We start from the raw sequence: 9,749 nt of genomic DNA on the forward strand, positions 1-9,749 counted from the left end.
GAGAGGGAGAGAGAGGGAGAGAGAGGGAGAGAGAGGGAGAGAGAGGGAGAGAGGGAGAGAGATATGGAGGGGAAGGAGGGGGGCGGCGGACGGATAGCCTGCAGTCTGATTACAAGTGATCTTGGCGACATTGCCAAAATCACTTGTAAATAAACAATTGGCTTCCCCGTTCTACATTTAGCCCTGCTTGTGGAAAGCGGGGCTAAATGTAGAAAACAAATTACCGCCCGGCATCCGGAACCCCATGTTCCGGGCGTCGGGTGACCTCAAACCTGTGCCGCCCCGAGGCCGGGCCTCGGTGGCCTTGTCGGGAATCCGGCCCTGCAGACAGGGACAGACCCCACCACACCGAGGCGGCAGCGGAGCAGCAATAGCTCCTGCGGTGGGCGGGCAAGGCTGGCGCCGTATTATCGGCACTAGATATAGATATGTTCTTTTTTTTTTTATACAGAAGGGGCATCTTGGAGTTCAAGTTTAAATTTGCCATCAACACTTCACAGAATTGCGCAGTAAGTCCCCTGTCGGCACATGTGCGTGCAGTAGTAGGGCCTGACTGGCTTCATGCACCTCCTCCTTTCAATCAGAGGACGGCTGCAGAGTAATGATTTCTAATGAACGGAGATCCGCTGCTTTGGCGAGTATTTTGGACGCCGCAAAACTCTCTGAAACCTAAAAATTTGCCCTGAAATGTAAAAATAAAACCATCGACACCGACCCCTCATATGGCGCTCCTGTTAAAGGAGAACTATGAGGGGGGAGGGGGGGTGCTTTTCACTCACCTTATAGTTCTAGCCGACCTGTGACAATGAGACTGTCACAGGTCGGCTCAGTAGATCGGGAGGTGAGGGAACACATACCGGCGTTCGCTCACTTCTCGATCCTGTCACGGCTCTCTGCCGTCACAGGGGAGGGGCCGGATTCCCCTCTCCCCGCTCCGATCTGCCAGCGCTGACTGGCGGAACGGACTGGGGAGGGGGCGGGTACAGCTGGCTCTGCCTCTAGATAGGCAGAACCAGCTGTCACTCACGCAGCTGGGCGGATCCAGACGTCCAGGTCGGGATTCGCTCCGGCTGCGGCGTCTCAGTATACCGCGAGCTGCAGCTCCCTATATACTGAGCTTAGGGTGACGGGAGGACGCTAGTTTGTGTCCTCCCGTTACCCTAAGGAGAACTATGGGGACAAGCCCTGACCCCATAGTTCTCCTTTAAAGGGCGATCAGTGCGTACCGCTTTATAACACGTTACCTGCTCTGTGCGGATGGCCAGCTCCTTGTGAAGCTGCTGGATGGAGTTCTTGGCTGCGGCATCCTGCGCCACCATCCTGTCCCTGGCCGTTCTCAGCTCTCGGCCCAGTTCCTCCATTCGTCCCTCCAGCTGGAAATGATAAAAAGAGAAAACGATTAGAATCCAGAAAACCATCTCACACCCAACATCATCATTTAATGGATGGCGGCACTGTGGACGTGGCATGTAGGCTCCGTCTCATTCCTGATCATCCCCATCCCTACGCTTCATCTACCCTGGATCACACTACAATAACGCACATTTCCAGAATTGTACCCACCCAAAAGGGGAGATCAGCACCGCAACTGGACCAATCACTATCCACAAAGACACGCAGATTGCACGGCTCCGGTACGGTCAATGCAGGGTGATCCGAGCGGCTGCTACAAAACCTCAGACATCTAAGGAAGGAAAAGCGGCCGCACACAAAGTACAAGCTGAAACCGTTTAATGTGAGTAAACCGCATCACTGTGTCCCCTTGCTGACGCATTTCACCCAGGCACGGGCTTAGTCGTACCTGATGTGCGGCCGATTTCCTTCCTTAGCTGTACCAATCACTGTTACAATTGCCGGGATGCTGACTGCACACGCTCACACACAGACGAACACTAGAGGGCGCTGCTGCAGATCTGTATTCAGAATATCATCATGACAATACGAGCAGGTAAGAGTCAGAATAGAAATCTCTGGGTGACGTTTACAATATAGAATAATGAAAACTAAAAGATAAAACCAAATATAAAAGATAAAACCAAATATAAAGATAAAACCAAATATAAAAGATAAAACCAAACTGCACTGATAAAAGAAAAACAAAATCAAGCAAGAAGAGCTCCGGGCCGCATTTCAGCCTATGAACGGGTCCGCTGCCCGTCCCGACAGATGCACTCTGGAGGTTATTACGCAGAACACCCGCCCTGCTAATGTGTACAGCCACATCGTCCCCGATCTGCCTCAGGACGGCCCGCATTCTCCACCGGCCACTGCAAGGTAGATCAACACAAGGGCACAACTGCTCTCTATGCGCCCTGTTCACACTATGACACTGTGTTGCGGTTCATCGCAGTGCGCAAAGACGCAGCCTGTCTACGCAGAGCAATGCACCTCACCACATGTCACCGCAGAGCATCTCAACACAATGCAATGCATAGAGTTCAATGAAAATGTCATTGTGTAACATGTCGATAAAGTTGAGGAAAAATAAGTAAACGATGCAATGCGTTCACCGCCCTACACATTGCATACCAGCGAGTGCGCACATTATAGGTTGCATAATGCTTGCGAGTGTCTATGGACGACCACTAAAGGCTGCCCAGGGCTACAAATAAGGAAATACGGCTTTCATACCCTCAGTGCTCTTCAGATATGGGGATAGTGTATGAACACATACATACATACATACATTATAGTTTAATAATACTAGGGCTGCAACAATTAATTGACCCAAGTCGATTATAAGCGATGATGGATGATAGGAGGAGAGAGCAGAGTGATAGAGAGGTGAGCTCATCTATTTGCTGCTTCTCTGCTCACTGTCCAATCACTGGCTGGGGGGAGGGACCAGACCTGGATGTCTTTTCCCATCATCGCTTAGTTGACATTCAATTAGTTGCCCTGCTCGGCACTCCACACACGCCGCTTCTCCTTCCCGCCTCATCAGCTCTCAGGCACCGGCCATGCGAGCAGCACCATTGGTTGCTAGGTTACCGATCTGATTGATCTCATTGGCAAACTGAAGGAGTAAACACGAAAGTCTGGCAATTGTGAGGCCGCAGCTTAGCGTTGTCAGGCTTTAAGAACACTGGGGGGGGGGCGGACTAAGACCGGAACAGCTGTTCATGGCAACCAATCAGCTTCTCTCTTCAGCTTGGAAAATGAAAGCTGGCAGCTGATTGGTTGTCATGCAGATACAGGGACTGAGCAGAAGGAACACCGCCTGCATACAGTCCGGCTGCTCCAGATTCTGCCCGCTCCGGTCTTAGTAAATCCCCCTCTTTGTATACAGGGAGGAGACGGGGTAGATTTCGGATTTGCAGTCACTCTGAAGCCCCCCTCGGGGGTAACGGGAGCTCTGCAGGCTGCGGATCCGGACGGGTGAGGCCTCTCTCGTATTACGATATTTCTGCGTATACAAAGACTTTGATCTCTCGCTGGGCTTTGAAGTGTCTCAGTAACAGTAGAAGGTGTGTCGCAGCAAACGCTGACCTATAGAAAAAGGAAAGGCCACGCATTCCGGAGACTTCTCTTCCCTCAGGAGTGCGGCCGGCACCCAACTACTGTCCAATAATTCAGATATACAGTATATATACTTTGTACCTATATAGCAGGGGTGGGCAAACTCCAGCCAAGTGGTGGAACTACAAATCCCATCATGCATCTGCCTCTGGCAGTCATGCCTTTGACTGTCAAAGTTTTGCAATACCTAATGGGATTTGTAGTTGCACCACAGCTGGAGGGCCAAGTTTGCCCACCCCTGTTATGTAGATGCATAAGGGGGAGGCCATATCTGCTCAGTACATAGGCAAGCTTTGCTTACTGCTTAGCAGATAGCACGGTGATTGTGCTTTACAGTTCCTCTCTCCAGCGGATGTCCATCGATCCTCTGTGTCTCATAGAGGAGAATACAATCTTCTGGGTCTCGTAGATGGCCTGGCCCAGCGAGGCGTCTGGGGATGTAGCCCCCGGGCCTGGCCCAGCGAGGCGTCTGGGGATGTAGCCCCCGGGCCTGGCCCAGCGAGGCGTCTGGGGATGTAGCCCCCGGGCCTGGCCCAGCGAGGCGTCTGGGGATGTAGCCCCCGGGCCTGGCCCAGCGAGGCGTCTGGGGATGTAGCCCCCGGGCCTGGCCCAGCGAGGCGTCTGGGGATGTAGCCCCCGGGCCTGGCCCAGCGAGGCGTCTGGGGATGTAGCCCCCGGGCCTGGCCCAGCGAGGCGTCTGGGGATGTAGCCCCCGGGCCTGGCCCAGCGAGGCGTCTGGGGATGTAGCCCCCGGGCCTGGCCCAGCGAGGCGTCTGGGGATGTAGCCCCCGGGCCTGGCCCAGCGAGGCGTCTGGGGATGTAGCCCCCGGGCCTGGCCCAGCGAGGCGTCTGGGGATGTAGCCCCCGGGCCTGGCCCAGCGAGGCGTCTGGGGATGTAGCCCCCGGGCCTGGCCCAGCGAGGCGTCTGGGGATGTAGCCCCCGGGCCTGGCCCAGCGAGGCGTCTGGGGATGTAGCCCCCGGGCCTGGCCCAGCGAGGCGTCTGGGGATGTAGCCCCCGGGCCTGGCCCAGCGAGGCGTCTGGGGATGTAGCCCCCGGGCCTGGCCCAGCGAGGCGTCTGGGGATGTAGCCCCCGGGCCTGGCCCAGCGAGGCGTCTGGGGATGTAGCCCCCGGGCCTGGCCCAGCGAGGCGTCTGGGGATGTAGCCCCCGGGCCTGGCCCAGCGAGGCGTCTGGGGATGTAGCCCCCGGGCCTGGCCCAGCGAGGCGTCTGGGGATGTAGCCCCCGGGCCTGGCCCAGCGAGGCGTCTGGGGATGTAGCCCCCGGGCCTGGCCCAGCGAGGCGTCTGGGGATGTAGCCCCCGGGCCTGGCCCAGCGAGGCGTCTGGGGATGTAGCCCCCGGGCCTGGCCCAGCGAGGCGTCTGGGGATGTAGCCCCCGGGCCTGGCCCAGCGAGGCGTCTGGGGATGTAGCCCCCGGGCCTGGCCCAGCGAGGCGTCTGGGGATGTAGCCCCCGGGCCTGGCTGAGGGAGGCGCTGGGGATGTAGCCCCGGCCTGGTTGAGTGAGGCGCTGGGATGTAGCCCTGGCCTGGTTCAGTGAGGCGCTGGGGATGAAGCCCTGGCCTGGTTGAGTGAGGCACTGGGGATAAAGCCTTCCCATGATGCATCTATGTGGCCAAGGCTACATCACCAGTGCCTGGAAAATTTCATCTGTAAACTGCAAAATCTCTCACAAGATCCTGGGGGATGTCCCCCCTCGGATGATGTGCAGAGTCACATGTTCCAGGAGGCGGAGCCAGAATTCCAAGTAGAGGGAGATGGATTCATCTTTAGTGAGAATGGGGAGGATATTAAAAAGATTTGCATAATAAGAATAAAAAGCCGTCACTGATCTGCAAGTATCTATTTGCGGATCGTCATTACTAAACATTTCTAATGGCGGCTTTGTTGTCATTTTTAAGATGAGGGTGAAAGTTCCTCTCTAAGATTCACCCGGTACACACGTGGGAACGAGCCTCGGGCCTCCTCTCCTGCAGTAAAATCGGTGAATCCGGACTATTCCCGGGCCATAGATCACAATGATATAGAATAGACGTCAGGCTAGGACTCGGCGTATCAGCACTTAGCAGGTCGGTGCCAGCACAGGTCACATGACCCCGATATCAGGAAGTCATGTCAGTACCGCGCTATGGTATGCCGCGCGCTATTTTTAGATCGGCTGCCAGCTCGGTGATTATTTTATTCTAAATGAAAACCTCCAGCAGAGCCGGGCGAGTCCTCACGTCGTCACTCACTGTAATCATTATTATTATGTCAATCCGGTCGGTGACGAGCCAGGAATGCCGAGCGGCGACTCATCGCCCCTGCAGCGGCGAGCGACATTTCTGAATACCTGTGGGGACGCACGTGCAGCAAGCTGCGGTTATGACGTAGTAGAAGGTCAGCCGTACACAGGGACATGTAAAGCCAGGACTAGGAGTTGTGGCCCCCCCAATGGTAGTCCTTAATGCCCCAACCCTTGCATTGGGGGCAGGATTGGGTAGTTGATGGCCAGATGGAGGGCCGGTGTCTATGGGCTATTGAATTCCTTAGAAATGCTCCTCCCCCCTTTACACAAGTCTATGGGAATGCAAAGCAGCTTAAAGGGGAACTTCAACCCGAAAAAAAAAAATGTGCTCTCCTTAAACCCTCCCCCCTCCCCAACATTAAAATATCAAAAATCCGGTTGGGCGTCTCTCTGTATCGTGTACTCATCATGTGTCGTCATGTGAAAGGTGTAGAGTACAGGTGACAGGCGTGTCCCCGCTGCCTCACATTCCACACGGGTTCACAGGCGAGTCATCACACGTGACACTGAGCAGAGGTCATCTCCCCGAGACTCTGAACATCGGTATTCTCAACGTCACCTGTTTGATGGAGTTGAGATGAAGCATTTCGGTGTCTCCGCGTCTCCTCAGATCCTCTCTCAGCCGCTCCTTCTCCGAGCAGATCTCCGCAATCAGCTGCTGGTGCTTCTGATTCTCCTCCATCAGCCTGAACACAAGGGGAAGGGGAAGCTGTGAATCCCACATTCACCAAAGTGTATCACACAGCTCACCTCAGTACCTGGCTGGAGGACGTCCAGCATCATCTAGTCCAGAGGTGGGAAACTCCGGCCCTCCAGCTGTTCTGCAACTACAAGTCCCATGAGGCATTCCAAGACTGACTCCCAGAGGCATGATGGGGTTTTGTAGTTGGAGGGCAGAGCTGCCCACCCCTGACTGAGCCTTTCCTCCTCAGTCCAAGTGTCCCTGGCCCCGCCCCTTTCATTCACTGTATTTCAGTCAGGGGTGTGGAGTTCCTATCGCCCAACGCCGGGGGACATGCAATTCCTCTCTCTATAGTCTAAGGGGTTCCCCGCTCTTCTAGAGGACCCGGGATCATGGCAAATGACATTGGGATGGAGAGCGGGGAGCAGAGCGGAGAACGTCTGTTACAAGCTCTGCTCTGTGTGATCAGTGATCCCGGAACGCTGCAATCGCAACCTTCCCCCCTCAGCGGTCACATGATCTCCTGTACTGGAGGGGACGGGTTCCATAAAGGGAGAGCCAGTCACCTCCAAATACCATCACAGAGGTGCTTGTTAGGTCCTGTGTGATAGCAATAAAGTTACGTGAAAAAAATACATAAACGATTATAAATATCATTTAAAAAAATTGATAAGTATAAAATAAGATAAAGTAAAAATATTTGTAAAAAATGTAAAAACTAGAATAAAATAAAAAAAAATGTAAACCAACCCCGTCATCTGCATGCGAATAAACGCACATGGAGGGTATTGTGTGCCACCAGAGACCTCAGAGAGCTGAGCGGGGAGCCGGACCGACTGTCGGAGGTTACCAAGAGCTCTCACCAGCCTGACACCCCTCCCCCGGCAACACACACAGTTCTTATTTCAGGAAAGAAGAATTCATACGAATTCGATTTCAACAGCAGGAAACCAACCGATCCGTTCCCAGCAACTGTCACCTCAGCCAGTCTTCTATCTGACCTCCGTCCTCCCCTCCAGTCTTCTATCTGACCTCCGTCCTCCCCTCCAGTCTTCTATCTGACCTCCGTCCTCCCCTTCAGTCTTCTATCTGACCTCCGTCCTTGCCTCCAGGCTTCTATCTGACCTCCGTCCTCCCCTTCAGTCTTGTACAGTTGTACCGCCTCCTCTCCTCTTCCTCTGATGTCACTGCACACTGAGAGCTTCTCACAATGTGCATTACAAGCTGCAGCAAGTCAGATAGAGCTCCGCCTCATTTCCTGGCTGGATGTCCAGCATCATCTAGTTCTTTCCGCCCCAACCTGACTGTCCCTGGCCCCTTTCATTTATTGGATGTCAGTTCTGTCAATCACAGAGGCTCAGGATCACATGTGGGCGTTACCTAGGGTGGTCTACATGCAAATGAATCCTGTACAGGAACGCCCACTCCTCCAGGACTGACACCCACCCATCAAGACTTTGATATTTGCATAGTTCCTCCAAAGTGCCCGCCCACTGCTTACATCAGGGCTCTTCAGAGGAGTAGTGTTGGTCGCTCCCACAAGTCACGATCGGCCTGCATTACATAGAGGAGCACAGAGTCCCGGTGATGACATCACCGAGTGTAAAATTATGTCATGAAAATGGAAACAATCTGATTTGGTGAATCTCCCCAGCGGGATGACAACACGCTGCCTCTGCTGCACTGAAATCCCAAGCAACGCTGTCAAAGCAGCCCACATAAAGCAAAGCGGGCAAGGGTTAGAACGGGGGTAGACAACGCTGGTGCTCCCGCTGGAGAGGAACTACAAGTCCCATGAGGAATGGCAATACCCTGACAGCCACAGGCATGACTCACAGAGGCAAAAAAATGATGGGATTTGTAGTTTCACCGCAGGTGGAGGCCGGAGTTTGCCTTCCCCTGCTCCATAAAACACAGCAAAGCGAGCAATCAGCTTTAGAGTACAGACGCGAGATATTCACCTCCTGATGGTGTCCTCCTGCTGAAGATACTTCTCCTGGACGCAGTGCTCCAGCACAGAAAGCGCCAGCCCGCCTTTCCGTAATCCGTTTTGCTGCTTGAGCGCCAGCTCTGTGGACCGGAGCTCAGAATCGATCTCGTCCAGGAGAGTCTCCTGAGACAATGGAAGGTGGATTTTAGAGAGGAGGTCTTTGGTGCTGATTGTACTAAAGGGGCTCTTAGTGTCCGGGATCTCCGTGCCATGGTCCTTCACACCTGGAAGGTCCCGGCTCTCTATGACATTGTCCTTCACACCTGGAAGGTCCGGGACCTCCATGACATTGCCCTTCACATCTGGAGTGTCCTGGCTCTCTATGACATTGTCCTTCACACCTGGAATCTCAGTGACATTGTCCTTCCCATCTGGAAGGTACGGGATCTCCGTGACATTGTCCCTCACATCTGGAAGGTCCGGGATCTCCATGACATTGCCCTTCACATCTGGAGTGTCCTGGCTCTCTATGACATTGTCCTTCACACCTGGAATCTCAGTGACATTGTCCTTCCCATCTGGAAGGTCCGGGATCTCCGTGACATTGTCCTTCCCATCTGGAGTGTCCTGGCTCTCTATGACATTGTCCTTCACACCTGGAATCTCAGTGACATTGTCCTTCCCATCTGGAAGGTCTGGGATCTCCGTGACATTGTCCTTCCCATCTGGAAGGTCCCGGCTCTCTATGACATGGTCCCTCACATGTGGAAGGTCCGGGATCTCCGTGACATTGTCCCTCACATCCGGAGTGTCCTTGTCCAGGGACGACTTGGGAACACCGTTTTCTCTCCCCTCGTCCGGCGAGGTTTCAGGCACAGCTACCACCTCTGGAGGTTTGGAGTCACAGGGCTCAGCCCTAGCCTCCGGCTCTTCCAATGAGGAGTGCCCGCAATCGCCGACCGGTTCCTCCCGAGGTTTGGCTTCTTCTGCTGCAACATTAGGTTCCTCCCGTGTTCCCGAATCTCCATCAAAGCCCAGGGCAGGGGACTGGTCATCCAGGGGCTTCGCGATGTCCTCGCCGAGAGCGCCAGGCTCCTCCATAGCTTCAGAAGACGTAGATCTGCAACAAGAAACCATCACAAGGTCAGCAGAGACCCCCCAAAAATTCACATAATAATAATAATAATAATAATAATAATAATTATTATTATTATTAAGGATTTATATAGCGCCAACAGTTTGCACAGCGCTTTACAATATCGGGCAGACATTTCAATCACAATACAAGACAAGATGTCCCTGAGGGCTTACA

General features: G+C 54.0%; 1 protein-coding gene across 1 annotated transcript in view; it reads right to left on the reverse strand.

The window, feature by feature from the left end:
- CCDC186 (coiled-coil domain containing 186) overlaps positions 1 to 8,929 on the reverse strand; it is a 38,090-nt gene extending 29,161 nt beyond the window's left edge. The window contains exons 1-3 of the mRNA XM_018570756.1: positions 8,469 to 8,929; positions 6,385 to 6,511; positions 1,245 to 1,373 (exon numbers count right to left, since the gene is read on the reverse strand). Coding sequence (XP_018426258.1) covers positions 1,245 to 1,373; positions 6,385 to 6,511; positions 8,469 to 8,929 — 717 coding nt within the window. The remainder of the gene's footprint in view (positions 1 to 1,244; positions 1,374 to 6,384; positions 6,512 to 8,468) is intronic.
- Positions 8,930 to 9,749: the final 820 nt, after the last annotated feature.

The sequence above is a fragment of the Nanorana parkeri genome, unplaced genomic scaffold (assembly GCF_000935625.1).
Source record: "Nanorana parkeri isolate BGI_ZX_2015 unplaced genomic scaffold, ASM93562v1 scaffold1592, whole genome shotgun sequence".
NCBI classification, from domain to species: Eukaryota; Metazoa; Chordata; class Amphibia; order Anura; family Dicroglossidae; genus Nanorana; species Nanorana parkeri.